This window comes from Poecilia reticulata, linkage group LG8, assembly GCF_000633615.1.
Source record: "Poecilia reticulata strain Guanapo linkage group LG8, Guppy_female_1.0+MT, whole genome shotgun sequence".
Classification (NCBI taxonomy): Eukaryota; Metazoa; Chordata; class Actinopteri; order Cyprinodontiformes; family Poeciliidae; genus Poecilia; species Poecilia reticulata.
Genome location: NC_024338.1, coordinates 4,547,141 through 4,566,813, shown reverse-complemented (window position 1 = coordinate 4,566,813; position 19,673 = coordinate 4,547,141). Strand labels below are relative to the sequence as shown.

At 39.9% G+C, this 19,673-nt stretch overlaps 2 protein-coding genes across 3 annotated transcripts in view; both read left to right on the top strand.

The window, feature by feature from the left end:
* Positions 1–1,190: 1,190 nt before the first annotated feature.
* Positions 1,191–10,898, top strand: LOC103468289 (26S proteasome non-ATPase regulatory subunit 11A). The gene is made up of 13 exons (XM_008415251.2): positions 1,191–1,323; positions 2,013–2,114; positions 3,226–3,422; positions 5,106–5,163; positions 5,285–5,479; positions 5,987–6,131; positions 6,298–6,358; positions 7,258–7,320; positions 7,449–7,574; positions 7,677–7,712; positions 8,341–8,392; positions 8,484–8,627; positions 9,736–10,898. The coding sequence occupies exons 1-12, from the start codon at positions 1,233–1,235 to the stop codon at positions 8,624–8,626; spliced, it is 1,269 nt and encodes a 422-aa protein (XP_008413473.2). The 5' UTR covers positions 1,191–1,232; the 3' UTR covers position 8,627; positions 9,736–10,898.
* A 5,405-nt stretch (positions 10,899–16,303) lies between these two features.
* Positions 16,304–19,673, top strand: part of LOC103468288 (homeobox protein Dlx3b-like) — a 13,116-nt gene continuing 9,746 nt past the window's right edge. Inside the window, exon 1 of one of the 2 annotated variants that reach the window (XM_008415249.2) lies at positions 16,304–16,937. In XM_008415249.2, the coding sequence (XP_008413471.1) occupies positions 16,574–16,937 (364 nt within the window). In that variant the 5' untranslated portion in view covers positions 16,304–16,573. The remainder of the gene's footprint in view (positions 16,938–19,673) is intronic. The other variant, XM_017306077.1, reaches the window with a different exon arrangement.

Below are 19,673 nucleotides of genomic sequence, written 5' to 3'. Positions count from 1 at the left end.
TATATATATGGCCTGTTAGAGAAACGGCCATGCTAACTGCTAGGAGGAAGATGCTAAAGCAGGAGATGGGGGGAAAAAGGAGGATGAGTGACWYCATACACAGCCTGATTGACAGCATTAAAACCCGCCTCCTGGCTCATATTGATTGTTTCTAGTCAACACAGGAAGAAGCAGAAGAGTTAATTTTTTCTTACAGATCTGTCTCATACTGACACAACATAGTGACGGTTTCAACAAATATGCAAAAAAATGTTTTTATCTTTTATAAAGTCTTTAAGGATTGTAATCTTTTGAATGCAGAGAGATGAACCTAATATTTAAACCCTCTCTTGGACCACTAAGCCGTCCATCCAACCATCCGTTTTCTTAGACCTTTGTCCCTAGTCAGGTTGGGACGAGTGCTGGTGCCTATCTCCAGCGAGAGGCGAGGTACACCCTGGACAGGTTGCCAGTCCATCACAGAACCACTAACCCAGCATTTTAAAACATATCAACAAAGTTAGTTTCTCTGTGTCAAGTTTAGGAATCTAGAAAAATCTGAAAGGTTTAACTTTGAAGTCCAGAAGGAGACAGAAGTGAAGAAGTTTGGTGCATACAGGATTGATTACCAGGTAGGTAAAGATGGATGAGTTTAACAGCCTTACTGGTGAGATTACAGACTCTGAAACTGCAGCCATCACAGTTTATGCTGCAAATTTGGAGGATGGTTGTCTTCTCATTTGGATAAGACTGATGCTTATGCCAGAATCCTATATGTGAATTTCAGCTCCACCATTTCCCACATCTGCTTGGCCTGAACTCTACCACTTGTCTCCAGTTTGAAGTGGAACGCCTGGGAACAACCCCCAATGCCTTTCTTTTTATAAGGCCAACATGAAAAACCCCTTTTCAAGGTTTGGTTGTACAATGAACTATTTGCATAACTAATACGATGCTTAGCTTATTGTTGAGTAGGTTATTAAAAATAGCGATATTACTACATGATTGTAGTTTTTACAATTATTAAATTTGTTTAGGCCTACGTGAACTTCGGATTTGACCGTTTTTGGCCCACGTGACAAAAAGTTTGGAGAGCCCTGGTATACATGGCCTGGAATGAACCTGTTTTCTTCTCACCATGACAAACAACCATATATCGCAACCCGCCTTTAGGAGGCAGCAGCGTACCGAACATGCGACCCACCGAACCGGAAGACCACCACGCAGAGAGCGCAGAGGCTGGTAGCGGAGAGATGGCAGCCGCGGCTGTGGCTGAGTTTCAGAGAGCTAGGTCTCTTATTGGAACTGACCGGAACGCTTCTATTGATATCTTACACTCTATAGGTAAGTGGAACGGACTCTCCCGGACAGTAGGGATACATTCATTGAACGATTCGACTCACAGTCTATACTTTTATCCATCAGCCGTACGCTGTTTAGTTAGCAGCAAAGCTACGCTACACGAGTTAGCCTAGTGCAGACCGTCACCCTTTCTGTACTGTTTTCACAGTGAGTCAGCAGCAGCCTGGCTAGCCGGTTAGCAGGATACCGGCTAGCTTTGTGCTTAAGCTAACGCTAGCTAGCCGGTCTCATTGATTTGGCTGGAAGTTCGCTGACAGCCGGCTAGTTGCGTTAGCTGACAGCTAATGTTGTTAGCAGCTACTTCTCCCGAGTCTGTCAGATGGCAGGGCCGTCAGGGAAATTACAAACACTCCTTGTCAGTCCTGTAGAATTACACAACTAAGTTCCTTTCAGGTTTTGCTGGTTTATAACAAGCTAATGTGTGTTGTTTATTTTCTCATCCTGGATTATATGCATATTTTTTGCCTAATTTGACTCCTATGGCATTTCGCAGCTTTGTTAGCCGCTTGGCTCTTTGCCATATATCCCAGTCAGTCCGGGATAGAATACTTTCATTTCGTACTGGTGCCTTACAGAATTTAACCCCGGCGCTCGGACATACTGGCGCTTCAATGTTGAAACCAAACACATTATAAAATTGCTGCGTAAACGTGGGTGTGTGTGTATTTCAGTGAAACGGGACATCCAGGACAGCGATGAGGAGGCGGTGCGTGTTAAGGAGCAGAGCATCTTGGAGCTGGGTGGGCTGCTGGCGAAGACTGGACAAGCAGCAGGTAACTGGAGCCCGGGGTCGTATTCCTGAACACTTTCTTATTCAGGCACACTGAGGAGGAAAACRGCTTWGTTTGGCTGTTTTGACCACAGTTCAACCAGAACACCAAGCGTTTTGTTTCAGTTTGTCTCCAAAARTTWGTTTTTTTTAGTTTCATTAATGTAATGAAACGCCATGAAAAGAAAAGTCAGATTGGTGTAGATGTTTTCTGTACATGATTCTAAGAATTTCAGCATTTCAGACGCTTTCAACGTCAGGGGTCTGCAACTTGTGGCTCTTAGGACCTTCAACGTGGCTCTTAATAACTTTAGCTAATATTTATAAATTTTTCTTTAAAATGGATAATAACAAATGCATCTTTTAGCAGTTTCTCTATTTTGCTATGGAATAATTTGAACTCAATTTTTGCTATGAATGCTAAAATTAACAGCTGATTTTTTTTTTTTAGAAATAGATTTCTAAACAGTTTGGAAAATAGGATTTATTTCTAGCATAATGTTCTTCCTTCATGAGATAATGGTTTGTTTTTTTTCCCATTTTAAAATCTAAAAACTGAAATAACAAAGCACTTTTAAAATGACAACAGATTTTCTATGGTAGATGTCTATCAAAAATTGTAGGTTGTCCTCCCGTTAGAATAAAAGACAACACTGACTTTTACTTTGCAGSCTATAAACAAAGTAGAATTGGTTTTTACCTGGTGTGGAAAGAGAAAAATGATTTTGAATYATTTTTTTTGTTTCAAATCCCATTGTATTGTTTTGTGCTCCGTTTTGTCATTTGTGTYATYGTTCTTGTGCAGYACTTTGGTGCAGTTTTACACCTGTTTTAAAGTGCTATATAAATAACTTTGACATTGACATTGTCTAAARTGGGACAGCATCTGTTATGCTATMTTTTATTTGTCAGTCTGTTTGAAATCAGTTTTACCATCCATTCATATAAATATTCATTCATCCATTTACTTGTATGTCAGTTTACTCATTCCACCAGATAGCTAGCTTCACTCTTCATCCATCCTCCATAAGATTTCTTTAAGATTTGCTGAAAAATAAGTGAGAACGAGTAAAAACTGTGGAGGAACCCTGTGAACAGTAACCTCGTCTTCCCAGAGCTCGGAGGCCTCCTGAAGTATGTGCGCCCTTTCCTCAACTCCATCTCCAAGGCCAAAGCAGCCCGGCTGGTCCGCTCACTGCTGGACTTGTTCCTGGACATGGAGGCAGCCACAGGTCAGGAGGTGGAGCTCTGTCTGGAGTGCATCGAGTGGGCCAAGGCTGAGAAGAGGACGTTCCTCCGACAGGCGCTCGAGGTGAGTCCCGGTGCGGCCSGCTGGCCTGCTCCGGCTCAGTTTTTCCAGATGCTACTATCCAAGTCGTAAGGTGGGAAAATAAATACATTTTATTTTTGTTTGAAGATTCAATTTTTTGAAAATCTGCATCCCCTTGGATTTCCATAGTTCAGAGGGATGTGAGAACATTCAAGGCCACCATTTTGTTTGACGAGCATGTTTTACAGCTTCTATTTATTGTTGAATTSASATCAGCTCTRTGATGGARTATTAGGACCAGGTTAARAATATTATTTTACAGGCAGCAGTGCTTCATGCTTAATTATTTGGGGTGTAACAAGATCTCACTATATTAAAACGAAAGTTGATGAATRGCAGCAAGAAGCAGAAAGCATCACTATAGTAACCAATAGCTAGGAGTTGTTAAGCTGCATCACTACTYGCATAACTGGGAATGTTGATCAATAAACCGTACATAGTTGTAATAACATGTGAAGAAATGAAAAGAAACCAGAAAAAGAGWCGCATCAGTTTGAGTTTGTGGCAGAAATCTATAAAAATGCAGAATAAAGGCAAWTTTGTTGAGCAAATTTGTTTGCTGAGGTTTTTTGAAAGTTGAAATAAAATCCCATCTTGTTCTTGTGAACTTGATAGAACTCGTTTTGTCTAGTGAACTTTAGGTACACTGCTATTAATTCGCYTRTGTGAACAAACTATATGTCTTCACCACTTCCTGTCAGAATACAGTCGAGATTGCAGTGGCTTCTTTTTTTTCTTTTTTGATTTTGCCTACTGAAAACTTGTACAGTMACATGTTTTACATTAACTACATTTCCAAAWCCAGGATATTCTTTAACAAACAGGTCAAAAGCTAAATAAAGAGCCATGATGCTGTAATGCCTTCAGCGTTCYGGTTTTCTGGTGAAAGTCTGCCATTGAATGAACCCTGAATATGTTTAATTGAAAGTAGYCAAGTTCTGTTTCCCTCAGTAATGATGTCCACTYTGAAGAGTGTTGTCAGCATGACCTGGTAGTGCTGATATGGTGCAGTCAGTGTCTGAGCAAAAATAGGATTTTTGATCACCAGGATGTTGTCAGAATGTAGCTGGATTCATCATGAGCTTCCTGTTTATATCTGTGAATTAGGGCTGATCAATAAATCAAAAACAATATATACTAATATAGACATGTGATCAATATMAATTGAGAATAARTCTGATAGGATATTCAATAAATTCATTGAACTCCGATCCAGAATCTCACAGCATTCTGGGAAATGTAGGTAGAAAAATGGATTTAGCTGCTCAACCTCTCTCTAAGCGAGGTTGACATTAACRAACTCACTCACTCTTTGGTTACCTAGCAACAAGCTGTAGAGTATTTTGTAGCATCAGTTTTATGTTTCACCACAGGGCCTCATAACTGCTTAGAAACAAAAAATCAGCGACGTGGAGAGAAAACCGTGGACAGAACAGGAAAGGTCACATTCAGTTTGGTTTTATTTCAGATATTAAAAACRGAAAACTAGTCAATAATTATCCTTTATGTGGTGATTCATGTTTCAGCCATGTCGTCCAGCCCTACTGTGAGTTCCACTCTGCTGTTGGGTTTTAAACAGAAGGCAGGGCTGAGTTTTCACCAGGTTTAGAGGTGAGAGGTCAGCAGAACCCAGATACACATTAACTCCGTCTCCTCTCTCCTCAGGCTCGACTCATCTCTCTGTATTTCGACACAAAATGCTACCAGGAAGCACTACAACTCGGTAAGTKGTAATCTTGCATGTTGTTATCAACTTCCGTATACTCGGAGGAGAAAGGGCAGCCTTTGTATGAAGTCTGAGCTGCAGCTTGACCCTTGATCCCTGGTGTGTTGGCCCCCTGCAGGCTCCCAGCTGCTCCAGGAGCTGAAGAAGATGGATGACAAGGCGCTGCTGGTGGAAGTCCAGCTGCTGGAGAGCAAGACGTACCACGCGCTCAGCAACCTGCCCAAAGCCCGCGCCGCCCTCACCTCGGCCAGGACGACCGCCAACGCCATCTACTGCCCGCCCAAACTGCAGGCAGCTCTGGACATGCAGTCAGGTACCCTGAGGAACGCCTACAGGGGCCCTAATGGAACAGACCTGATTTTGTGTGAAGCAGTAACTTGGCTTGTGACAATAAATCAATTTCCTTCTGCATTATAAATAATAAAAAAACTCAATAATTTCCATTTGCATGATATTCTGTTTTCCTCTTTTCTCTCTTTCTACTAAAAACTGGATGATAAAAGTCTTCAGTCTGGTGCTTTAACTAGACCGTTTTTTGTCTTGTTAACAGGGACTTCATAATTCATTTCATTTGTTATTTCTGTTGTTTTTATTTGTCTTCCAGTTCCAGTGTTAAATGTTAATTTAAAGCTGATTGGTCTATGAGAATGTGTTCTTACATTATTAAGCCATTATCATTATATTTGTTGAAAATGGTCTCAAAACAACAATATTATCACTTATCACAATAACGTCTGGGACAATTTATCCTCCAGTCACATTTGTTACCTTAACAGGCCTAGCAATAAGCTGATGTGTGTGTGTGTGTGTGTGTTTTCAGGGATCATTCACGCAGCAGAGGAGAAGGACTGGAAGACGGCGTACTCTTACTTTTACGAGGCCTTTGAGGGCTACGACTCCATCGACAGCCCCAGAGCCATCACCGCGCTCAAATACATGCTGCTCTGCAAAATCATGCTCAATGCGTGAGTGCTGCATTCACAGCAGAGGGGATGTAGCTCCTTAAACTGAACTCATGAACTCTTCATGAGCCGTCCAAATCAAAAATGGCTTTCTGTGAAGCAGTCAGAAGAAATTGAGACCAAGTATTAGTGTAAAAGAAAATGTAAATGKTTTTTTCTGTTTCTGTAGCCCAGAAGACGTCCAGGCCCTCATCAGCGGCAAACTTGCTCTGCGATACGCAGGCAGACAGGTACGACTCAGCTCAGCTTTTACAAAAACGTTTTCCCAGTTCTCTTTACGTCTTGTGAAAATATTCATACTGCCAGGACTTTCTTCACATTTCATCATATTACATGTCTAGTCTAAACTTATCATGATTATGTGAGCCGGTTTCCTCTGTAAAATCTGAGCTTTTATTTATTTATTTTTTTTAGAAGTTAGCATCAAACATATGCAACAAGTGAAAACAGCCCAATAAAAAGTTTTATTTTAACAGCTTTATAGTCCTAGTTCTGTGTTATATTTATCATTGTTGCATTTCAGTCATTGTAYTTTGATTCCTTTTAATTGCACTCAGTCTCTTTGTTACCTTTAATTATCACTATGATGGTAAAATACAGTTATTGTGTGTGGGAGTATTTGCACAAGAAYAATTTAAAAATAAATTTCTGTAGAGATTGTGGTATCTTTATAGTTTTTCTTGTACAATATTTGTCATGATTTGTATTGCTTCAGTTATAATCAGCATACATTTGTGTTACACATTTAGATTGTTCCAGCCCACTGCTTATAAGAATATTATAAACATTACAAATATTCTGTTAGGGTACATTAAGAAGATTTGAAACAGAAAAATCAGTTATTACTTTGCAATTAATCGCAAGTAAATATTTGAATCAGCTTCTCGTAGCGCTGGGCTTGTGTTGGTCCATCACAAAATCTCAACAAGTCAACAAACATAACACAAATATGTTCAGAGTATGAATATGTCTGCAGAACAATTTAACACGCCTAGATTACTAGACATTCCACCCATCCACCATCTTCCTGTGAATCATATTTGGACTCGCTTTTTTCCTGAACTCATCTTAGTGTATAAATCATGTTCCTTCCATATACTTTGATTCATTCCTACTCTCCTCCCAACAGACAGACTCCCTGAAATGTGTGGCACAAGCCAGTAAGAACCGGTCGCTCGCAGACTTTGAACAGGTTGGCCTCTCTGCTGCATCTTCCTTGTTTTGTTGTTTTTTTTTTTTTTTCTTCTTCTTCTTCTTCCACTGTGAAAACTTTTACGATTCCCCTCTTTTCTGACGACTTTCTTCCTGCTCGACTTTAAGGCGCTAACAGAGTACAAAGCGGAGCTGAGGGATGACCCCATCATCAGCACCCATCTGACCAAGCTGTACGACAACCTGCTGGAGCAGAACCTCATCCGCGTCATCGAGCCCTTCTCCAGGGTGCAGGTAGACGCTTTTCCACCGAAGGCAGACATTTTCCAGCTTCTGATRTGTTTACTGCTGCTGAGCATGTTGAAACTTTGTGGGCTTGTTTTCTTTTTTTTACAGATTACACACATCTCCTCGCTCATCAAGCTTCCTAAGGTAAGGCTTGCTGCCGGTTTTTAGGTTTTCCATCTCCCAGGGTTTTTTGTAATTTAATTTAGTAATTTTATTTCAGACAAACCTTTCACCGGCAGTGTAGAACAAACACAAAGTACATRATAAATTTCTTGAAGACACATCACATCGGTGATTATGAGTCTGAAAAGGAGTATGAAGAAGTATAACTTATATAATCAAACCCCTTTTCCAGCTGTAATTTATCGCATTATTTTCAGTTTCCAATATYCTTCCTGACAAAATGAAATAATAATTGCAGTAATATTTCCTCAGCCAAATGAAAGTACTGCATACGCACACATACACATTTATACACATACATATACACATATATGTATGTGGGGAAAACAGAAGCAGGTCTTCTGTTTCCCCCAGAAGACCTGCTAAGCTCAGTGATGCTCTGCGCCAGGACAATCATCACCGTATTTTTGTGTAAAAAAAAAAAAAAGTTAAAAGTTACAAAAATTCAGAGGTGAATGAGCTGGCATCATAATTTAGAAGAAAGAAACTTTAAAAGCTTATGATACACTGGGAGGAACCTTGATCTCCTTTATATCTCTTTTTACGTCGTCTTTTTTTTTCTGAGAAATGGCTACTGTGTGTGTTGCAGAGAGATGTAGAGAGGAAACTATCTCAGATGATTCTGGATCAGAAGTTTCATGGTAGGAGTTTTTGTTGCTTTGTTTGGGGTTTCTCTCTGCTTTGATGGACCTTCTCTCATGGTTTCCACTCGTGCTGCTTYTCCCTCTCCAGGTATTCTGGACCAAGGCGAAGGCGTGCTGATCGTGTTCGATGAGCCAGTGGTGGACAAGACGTACGAAGCGGCTCTGGAGACCATTCAGAACATGAGCAAAGTGGTCGATTCGCTYTACAACAAAGCAAAGAAACTCACATAAGGTCAGCACGTTTACACAACACAATAAAAACACTTAAAAACGTGTTTTTATTTCAATCGTTAAATGGAAATCAAGACCGGTTATTAATGTCAGCCCAGGTTTACTTACCAGACTGATACCGATATTTTAGTGCYGATATATTGTGTGTGCTTAGTATCAATGTTCAATCCTATTATGAAACCATGACTCGGTCTGATCCTTCTTAAACTGTCTTCACAGGATGTTGGAGCAGGAATTGTCTGACAACTGTTTAAAAATAGTTGCAGCACAATGCTTCTAGGAAATGAAATAATCAATATTTAAAAACTGGTAGAGTGGATTATGAAGACGACATCGAACTCAGCTTGAAGACATCAGAATACAAATCAAATTACTCACCCTTTATTGACAACGTAAACAGTGACAAAGTTTATTATTGGACAGTTTCTCCAATAATAAACATTGGACAAATATCGGCGTTGGTGTGGCCTCCAACAGCCTCCTGACTCTTAAATTGGAATGTCATAACAAATTTTACTAGATTATAAATAATACCAGAAATTATTGTAAAACTCAATAATATATATGCATGCTTTGTTCTTCAAATATTAACTGAAAAATTGTCAAAAGCCATGTGTCATTTTCTTCTACTTTCTCATAATTTTTACTGCATAAAATTCCAATAAAACTCAGTAAACCTTGTGGATGGTTAAAGAGGAGCTTAAGAAACTTCCCATATTTGTTTCCAACTTTCAGGTCTGCTTTTCTGAATTTTATGCCTTTTACACTATTACCATTCTGCTCTTTGTAAAGTTATTTTGACAGCCTAACAATTGTTGCTAGCTTTTTTTCAATAGTCATGTTAGCCACCCTGTTAGCAAACCTGCAGATTCTGCCAACAGACAYGCTAAAGCTTTCAAAACATCCATCACCTGCTGTCCATAACTGTAAAATGCTACAACTTGCAGCAATAAAGTTGATACTACTATTATGAAAAACATTTTGGTAAAAGTTTCACCACTGCAGCTTTTAACTCCACACACAGGTAACAGCCTGGTTCCCTAAATGAGAATGTTGTTGCATTTGGTCGAGTTTCACAGACGTTAATCGTCATGTCTTTGTCTCCTCAGAGAGAGTGAAAGCGTCTGTCCTCCTGTCGGAAGGGATTTGGGCCAGTCAGATCTCCTTCGTTCTCCCACCTCGATCTGGAAGGGACGGAGGAGGGGGGACAGGGAGATTACTAACATTCAACCCAGTGAGCAAACCAACCTGTTGTCCAGATAAAGACGAACTACCCTCYACCACAACACAGAAGAAGAATGGAACGGGGTCACTCCTCTATCAGCCCTCTGTTCTCCCTGCTTCTTCTCACTGTCTTCTTCCTCCTTTGGGGTTGATCAGGGCACASAGTGCTCCTCCTAGTGGACCAATCGCAGCACTGCGTTTTTCTTTTTCCTCCTCTCCTCCCATGGCTGGTTTCTACTGTATGTAAAATTGGACAAACTTCACCTTTCTTTTCTTTTGTTTTTTCTTTTGTTTTGTTTTTTTTTCTTCTTTTTTTTCCTCCAGTTTCTGTCTGTGTTGGCCATCAGGGAATCTTGTAAAATAACAGTAGAGGATAAATATACAGTACTTATACATACATCTATGATAAACAATGTTAAAGAAAAAACAAAACAGATGTTCCGTTTGTTCTGAGAGCGGGAGAAATGGCGCTTGGTTTGTCTGTATGTCTTTATTTGCCAGCCGGCGCTGAAACTGAATGTTTGCATTTTTCTATAGTTGTGGAACAGCAACTACAGGCCAACAGATAAATCTCTGAATCTGCAGGGCATCAGACCCCCCCTGAACCTCCCACCACCTCTTCCGCTGTCACTCGTTCATATGGAATAGTGGGGTTGTGGAAAACACGGGGAACCGCTCTTCTGTCCACTCAAGAACACGGAACTTCCTCCCCTCCCCATGTACTACCACTACCTGTTTGTATATACAATTTCCAATTTCCGCCTCTGTTCATTCAAGGCTGGATGTGTCCACTCCGCCTACCCTTACTTTTTTTTTTTTTTTTTTTTTTAATGTGTAAGAACAGAATAAACCTTGCCTCTGAAAGCTTGGATGCTCCCTCAAAGAACTTTTCTGGTTCTGAGGGGTAAGTTGGCTTTGCTGGAGAAAATTGAGCTGTAAATTTTTTGGGAACTGAATTTTGCAAAGACTTATTGGTTCACCTTGTATGAATTAGAGAAAGACAAATGCTAATAAAAAAAAGAAACGGATAAGTTGTCAATTTAAGATACTGCAGACATACTGTTTTTTTTTTTTGTTTTTTTAACTGATCTCTAGTTTGGCTACATTTGTTTTGTATCTCATTCTGAAGCTGCTTATTTTGTTTTCTTTTGCAAGGAGTGAATCAGTAGCTGCGTTTCCATTGACCATAAAAATGAGCAATTTAACAATTTGAAATAAATTAGCTTAATGGAAACACACCAATTTTGAAAACGTTCTTTTTTGACCAGTTTTGGCTTAATTAGGTGGGTTTTTTTTTTTTTTTGGCTGTATCGAAATTGATTTTGCAGCAGAAACAAATGTTTCACATCACACAAGTCATATGATCAACACTGTTGCCACTCGCTCAAACCACAAAAGGTGACAGGAAGTAGTTGGAGGATAACGGCATGCATGGATTTTATAGCATTAGCAAACTTATTCACGTGTGATTTTAATTGCATTTATTTAATGGAAACAGCAATTTCACAATTGTTTAGAATATAAGTGTTTTTTTGTGTGGGTTTTTTTTGTGTATTTGTAATGGAAACGCAGCTAGTGATAACTCGAGCAGAGCTAATCTAAAAAAACAAAAAAAAAAATCCAAAGTTACATGTTGTGGCAAAATTGTCTTGGAATAATCCTGAATGTATTCCACTGTCCCTTAATTGATATTAGTAGTTAAGGGTTAAGAATTTCAGATTAGCACATGCAGAGTTGTAAATGGCATGGTAACTATGGTAACTGTATGAAATGGTGAATCATGGGAGATGTGATTAAAAACGGAAACAAGACAACTGATAAACATGTAGTAGAGGAAAAACATCTAATGTAAAACCTACGAAATATCTTCAGTTGGTAAAATGTAGAAGACCAATAAATGAGACTTAAACATAGAGCAGAATAAGCTAAAGGAAAAATATTCTATAAAAACGTACGTTTGTTGAACCTTGAACTTACACAAAGAAAAACAAAATCTAGCAAACAGTCTCACCACATCCATTTATTTAGAACTTTCAACTACTATAATTTTTGACAATGCATAACAAGCACTCTTAATTTTAGAAGAAATCTGAATTTGAACATTTGATAAAGTGCTTTCTTTAGGCATGAAAAATAATTAAGCTACAACAAAACACATTTAAAGAACTAATGTAAAACTTAAACCACGAGTCACGGCCTATTCTTTTGGCTTTCCCCTTCATTGGTTGCCACAGTGAATCATCCATCTTCTCTTATTCCTATCCTCTGTCTTCTCACCGGCTGACGTCATGTTTCACCACATCCATAAAACCCTATTTTGGTCTTCCTCTCAGCCTCCTTCCCTGTGGCTCCAACTTCAGCATCATCCTGCTTATACAATCAATGTTTATTCTCTGAACATGTCCAAACTTCAGCCAGTCCTCTGCCTTTATCTCTAACATCTAACATCCCTCTGATATACTCATTCCTGACCATCATCATCACTCTGAATGAGAACCTCAACATCTTGAGCTCTACAGCCTCCGGTTCTAGTGAACTGGAGGCTGCAGAACTGGAGGCCACAGTTCTTCCACAGGGAGCAATTAAAAAAGCATGACGGTAGTTTTAAGCACGAATGGTGGCACCAGTAACACTTGTTCATTTTGTTCAGATTGTTTTATTTTTGTTACTGCCCTTTATATTTAGACAGGCCATGATTTAGAGATGATCATTGGCATTATCTCCAAATCATGATGCCAATGATTTAGAGATCATTGGCATCATCTCTAAATCATACAACATGGTCTCTCTATTGTCTTGAACATCTTTCTTTTGCTTGTTTATCGCACTAGACACTTTTCTCCACCCATTCCAAACTGCCTGCTGACTCTTCACCTCTTTTTCACTTTTACCTTTGCTCTGGACTGTTGACCGTTTACTTCTACTCCCTGTAATGTCACCATTCCTCTGGTGTCCCTCTCGTTTACAGAAATGTCTTCTGTCTTCCTGCAACTACTCTTCACCTGCGCCCTGCTCACTGTAGATCAGTGTCATCTGTAAACATCATAATCCACTCAGACATTACCATTACCAAACAAACAAGAAGGGGCTTCGAGCCAATCCTTAATGCCATCCCACCTCTTTCTTGAACTTCTGTCTCATGGCTCTCGAGATGTCCTGCTACACTCAAACATACTTCTCTGCCACTCCAGACCTCATGCAATGCCACAGCTCCTCAACACCCTCCTCAAAACTCCAGAAAGACACAATGCGACTCACTCTGGTCTCCTCTTTGCCATCAGTATCCTTAAAGCAAAAACGGCATATGTAGTGCTCTTTCTTGACATGTTGTACACATGTCATGGAATTCATGCGGCCCTAAACGTAAGGTGTGAGTATAGGTTGGCCGTAGAATGCCAGAGTCCAAACTTTTTTTTGAGGATCGCAGATGTGCACACCTTAAAGAAAGAAGTGATCAAGTTGGTTACAGGATGAGGCAAAATGACATTGTGCAATGAATTAGTTACTAGAAGAAATTGGAAGTGTGCTTATACAGTAGTTGTGAACAAAATAGTGTATTTGGAAAAACTAAGTTCAAATCCTTATGGTAGCTTTTGCTTAGACAAAGCGTCTTAAGAACACTGCTAGTTTAATTTCAAATTAATTCATGAACTGAAATGTATCACACGGTTGTTTTTAGTATAGAATGTGAGGAGGAAGAAATATTTGGCTTAAAGCAATGTCTTCAGTTTTCTTTACAAATTCCAATATTTGCTGTATGTTGTACATTCTGATAAAAGCTTCATGTCTGTGTTACCAACTTCTGGCACCTGTGCACAGGTAGTCCATCCCAGAATGGTTCCACATTTTGCAACTCTTGTCACCCCACAGATTTCCGGTCCAGACCGGTCCGGTCTCTCCATAACGTTGATCTTGCTTGCCTGAAACCAAGATTCTGCTCATTTTCATTTGTTTATGTCATTGTCTAGATGAAACACCCATTTTCAGTGTGTTTTAATTTCGTCATAAACTAATACGACCTCTTCAAGTGTTTTGATGTATTTAAACTGATCCATAACTCCTGTTTACGCGAGAAGTAGGCCCAACACTTTTTAAGAAAGACCCCAGAACTCTATGCATGAATACTGAGACAAGTAGCTTAAAATATGTTAGCAATCAAAAGAAAAGTGGGCAGTTGGGTTCAAGAAAGACATTGGTGACAAATTAACACCTTGGAATAAGAACACCAGAGAGAAAAAGGCAAGTAAAGCCTATTTTCTTTCCATTTGCTTGTTATATTTGGAAAATCATTAATCTGCAGGTTTGCCTGATCATTTCCTAAACCTGTGAACACCACCATAAACAACTTCTTCATAAAACCCAGACCAGAAAGCTAGACCACTGTCTCACCAAGAACAAAGCAGCTAAACCGATCAGAACTTTCACATCTGACACTTCGTTCCATGATACATCCTAAACAGCAACAGTGACACCTAGAGGTGACTTTGCCTCACTGAGCTGATTTACACTTTAAGAAGATAAAGCTGAAGAAATTCCAGTTATCTCATACATACATCATACATTTCAAAGTTCTCAAAAAACTGAAAATATTTCTGCAAAGCTCAGATTTTAAATATAGAACCTACAAAAAAAATAATCAGAGATAGTAATGAAGTCTGTGGATGGATATACTGATGGATTTCCAGTGGAAAATTCTTGGTTGTAATTCCCATCTTGTTTCATGTCCTATCCAAAGTACTGGGTGACTGAGACCAGAACATGATGGGGATAAAGTCTGTCGTTAGTAATTTTCCAGACTTTCATTTTCCTTTAACACTTTATCCAGACCTGGAAAATACTGCGGTTCCACACTGAGGAACCCTCAACGCTCAGCAAAGGTTTCCTCTCACTTCTAGTTTATGTTTTGGATAATTTCTCAAAGTTCTATCAAGGTCTTGCGTTCCTATGTTGGCCCGTTGGGACATCATACAACAAATGCTCAGGGATGAACTGTTGGCTTCCCTCAGGCTCCATGAACCCACTCAGAAAGGAGAAAAGCCCAATAAAGAGTCTCGATTAACTAACTGCTGGCAGCAAGCGGTGCTGGATTAGCATCTGAATGAGAGGCAGCACCTTCAGGCCGGTGAGCAAACAATCATTATCACGTCATCATGCATGGAAAAACCTTTATCTGCCTCACTTAACTTCTGCAAGGCATTGTTTTAATCGCAAAAGTATTCACACCCAGTAGCTTGCGAAAGTAGCAGTAACTTTCGCAAGCTACTGTTACAAGTTTTAATTGGATGAAGGTGAGAAATGAACACAAAGGAAGAGCAAAATTGTTAGCTGGAAGGAAAATATTTTTCCAAATGAAAATCTGAACGTTCTTGCAATCATCCTCACCCCCCACTGAGTCTTTCACTGCAATAGCTGCCAATAGCTGCTGCCATTATTTTCAGGGATGTTTCCACCACGTTTGCCCATAAAGACAAAGCTTTTCTAAATACTTTCCATTTGGTTAGATTGGATGAGAAAAGAAAGAAGTTTGTTAGCAATCAAAAGAAATTAAAAGAAATCTGACTTGAAATTTGACCTCTGTCTCTTTAAAAACTCCTGCTCTTTCTGAAACTGCCTTCAGGAAGACATCACAACATGGCTCCTCTATTAGCACTTTAACAATGTTTTTAGGAGTAGCTGCTGTAATGAGCTGAGCAGACGTGCAGTTCCACCAGGTGCTAATTGCTGCTGGCTAGTCTGAAGGAGCTGAGTGAAGACGTCTTGGGGGCGTCGTCGTCTCAGAGGTGGAAACTCCACAGCTTGCAAACTGGCAGCTCTGAGGAGGAGCTTTGTCCTCAAAGGCGGAGCTAGGTCTGCCCAGGCGTTTTGGTTGCCCTGGGAGATCAAGGGATTTCTCAATCATGCATGAAAATTTCAAGGCAACACTCCAGGCATGTTTTTGGCGAATAACTTTATAGCATGATGTAAAGCTCAAAAAAGTTTGTTTTACATAGTACTGTCTCTTTAATGCTCCTTTTGACAAACCTGTCGTTTTAAGTGAAAGACCTGGTCTTGTTAGTTTCTGCCATTCTGTCCAGAGTTTCAGAGAATGGATTTGAACAGAACTTTGTGAAATGTTCAAATCTTTATGATCTGATCCTGCTCTGAACTTTCTCCCGGACCTGCCCGCTGTTTGCTAACCAGTTATCACACAGACGGAACTTCTGGAGGTCTTAATTTAGGGCTGCAATGTAAGAAAACAGAAACCGCTCAAGTTTTTCATGCATCAAATGATGCTGGGTGCCAAATGCAGAAAGGTTCGGGTCTCGGTGATTTTGCATGACGCCGTGTGTTTTAAACCGGTGCGAAAAGTCTCTGCAGGTCTTGCCAACGCTTCATGCGCGCGCGGCTCCCGGCTCATGAAGAGGCTTATGTGCGTTTCTGCGGGGAGGAGAAGGGAGCCAGACAGGCGACAGTGAACACGGTCTTGGCTTTAGGGCACAGGCTCGGGAGCCAATGAGAAGCAGACATCCACTCCTCTGTGTCCTGCCTGGCTTGGCTCAGCTCGGCGCGCCCTGTAATTAGGAGCTCTTGCTGGGTTGGGCGCCGCCCGCCACGGTGGACAGCCTGGCTGGCTGCTGCGTCAAGGGAGTTTGGGAACGCCAGCTCCACACTGACTTTGAGGGCAGCAGGAGTTTAGAGCGAACGGGGCCAACTCCAAAAGCGGCTGAAAAGATCGCTTTCAAAATGAACGGTCAATCGTCACCTGTCTTTGAGGAGAAGAAACCGTCCCTGCCCGGCGTGGTGGGGAGCTCCATCTCCACCAAGGACTCCCCCCCGACCCTGGCGGAGTCGTCCTCCGCCGACGCGGGCTTCTACGGCGGGCAGAGCGCGCTGCACGACTCGCAGGACTTTTACGCGGCGCAGCAGCCGTACGGAGCTCCGCACATGAACCCGTACACCTACCACCACCACCACCACTACAACCTGAACGGCATGGCGCCCAGCGGCGCGTACTCGGTGGGCAAGGCGGAATACCCGTACCCGCATGCGGCGTACAGAGATCACGGAGCCTTCGGCAGGGAGGTGCAGGCGGCGCTGCAAGAAGGTGGTGAGATTAAACTTCTGCTTCGTTTAACTAAATGTGCTTCAGCGAGTTTTACATAACGCTTCCCCATCAGCTCTAGACGAGACTAAATCAAATCCATTCTTCCAAGTCGTTTCAAACGGAATATTTTTTGATTAACATCTTTAAAGATTGTTGAGCAAATTGATCATTTAACTTGTTAAATTCTTAAGTAAAGAAAAAACAAACGTATTTTATACGTTTCATTAACAATGCAAAAATCAAATTAATAAAAAAAAATGTCTATAAGTTGACGTATAATAAAAAAAAGAGTTAAATTGAACTTTTCAGTGAGTCATGTCTTTTCTCCTGAGTGTCTTTATTACAGTTTACGCTTAGTTTTTTTTCACAGAAGCTTCAAAGTGCGACGAATCAGGAGTCATTTTGTTGTAGATATTTATTACTGAAGGAAATTTAATTCTTTTTGTCTCTAAACGGAAGTGCTTTGTGATTTGATGCTCTGTTGGCCTTGAGGTCTTCAGGAAACATTATACCCTCTCTTTAAAAAAAAAAAAAAAACTAACTTAATTTTTTTAAGGTAAACAGCAGTTATATCTGTCAGTATAGGTTAAGTTTAGCTGCAGTTAAATCAGTGAGGTTTAATGAGATTGGAAGTTGTGACGTAGCAGTGCAGTTTTCACAAGGCAGGATTATTGGGTTGTTGAGAACGACGTAAAACAAGATTTTAGCAAAATTCAAGAAAAACTAAGAATCCTAAGAGTTTTTTGTTTTAACTTATAAGTCATAAAATGTGTTTTAAATATTCTGTAGTCTGTGTAAACGTTTCAGTCCAGATGTAATAAGTCTGTGTTGTTTTCATGCTTGTCATACAAAAAACAAAAACAAAACTCCAATTGCTCTTTTTTCCTGTTTTTCCAAATTAACTAATAGTTTAAAAAATTATCAATCTCAGTCACATGAAGAATCTCTATTCAATCTAGACCTATCCACAGGCCGCTGCAAGTATTTTAGATGTTGAACTTGAAACAATTGGAAAACCAGTGAGATTTACTGTTTCCAGTGATCATGCTAGCTGCTAATAGCAATAAAACAGCTCATTTAGTACATCATGGATTTAAAGTTTGCAACAACATATTTGCGAAGAGAAGTTGATGCGGATAACTATCAGAAATACAAATAAGTGTTTTATATGTGCAGCAGCCATTTTGGATTTTGAACTTCGGGATGTGAGGAGACGTCGAACTCTTCAGCATGAACTCTGACTTTTAGGGAGCATTCCTGAAACTCAAAAAATGTTGACTTCTGAAAATGAATGCGTTCCATTCATATGTTTCCATTCCTTTGTGCTGTGAATTAGACAAAGGAAACGTTCTGCTCTGACTGGGTCTAAATGTATAATACAGGGATCTCCTGTGCTTAAATATAAAGTATTCACAATAAAATGCATAATAATAGTCAATATGTTGTTGGAGATTCTGCCTAATTAAAATGACATGGCAGTAATTATCAAAGGAAATTATTTCCCATGAAGATCTGTTAAGTTTCTGCGTTTTTGTGTGCTGAAGTACGTTTATAATATCACCAGTGATGCATATCAACTGACACCCTGTAGCTTAGTTTGAGGCTCTTACTTTGAAACAAGAAAGGAAGTAGTTGTTGGATTGCTATGCATTGTTTAGAGTCTGCTCACAAACTGCTCATCAGATTATCTAAAAGTACAATAAAATAAAAAAAGAAGCAGAGAACGCCCTCACCTCTTTCAAACTGATCATTTGGCAGCGATTTGGAGAAATGAGGAGAGACTGAAAAGATACAAGGGATTTCTAAGTGTTGTAATAAAACAACTTCTGGCTAACTGTTAGCATCAAAGTTATTGTCTGCTTACTACGCCATCCTGAAGGGCTATTTCCCAGTTTGTGATGGAGTTTGGTCATCTACACCGAACAGAGATCTTTTAAAACAAAGTCTGAGAGTTATTCTATTTTATAAAAGTCATTCTGTTTCCTAAGTGTTTTCAGTTCCGTCGTGGGATTGAGGCCATCTTAAGGCTGCATTCACACAGCAGGGAAGTACCTTCTACCCGAAAACGATTTTTTTTTGCCCCCATATTCAAGTTTTTCGTGCCAGTCTGATGAGGCCAATTCTGATCTTTTCACCGCCCAAAAAAATCTGATATGTTCCACATGTGGCACTAAATCGGGTTCATATCCAATTGGTTTTTAGGCATCTGAACAACAAGGCGTCACATTTTGTCCGACATTTATATCCGTCCACAACTGTATTCCACTGACCATACAGTCGTACAATTTGACATTTTGAAAATAATTTTTTCTTAATGGAAATGCCAATTTTGTACATTTTTAGTATTTATGTTTTTGATAAAAAGTTTTGGCGCTGGGATGAAGAGGTTTTCGGCCATATCAAAATTGGTTTATATTGCAAAACTGCAATGGGAACACGTTTTCCACATCACACGAGCCGCATGATCAACAGCCGGATGTTGCCACTGGCAGATACTACGAAGTAGACGACAGGAAGTAGTTGGAGGCAGTGGTGGAGAAAGTACTCAAAAAATTTACTTAAGTAAAAGTACAAATACACAGTCAAAAATGTACTTAAGTAAAAGTCAAAGTACCACATTAACATTTTACTTAAGTAAAAGTAAAAAAGTCCTGGCTTTTAAAAATACTTAAGTATTAAAAGTAAAAGTACTCGCTGAATGCATTACCTAATCGCTAATATCATTAAGTGTGCCGATCG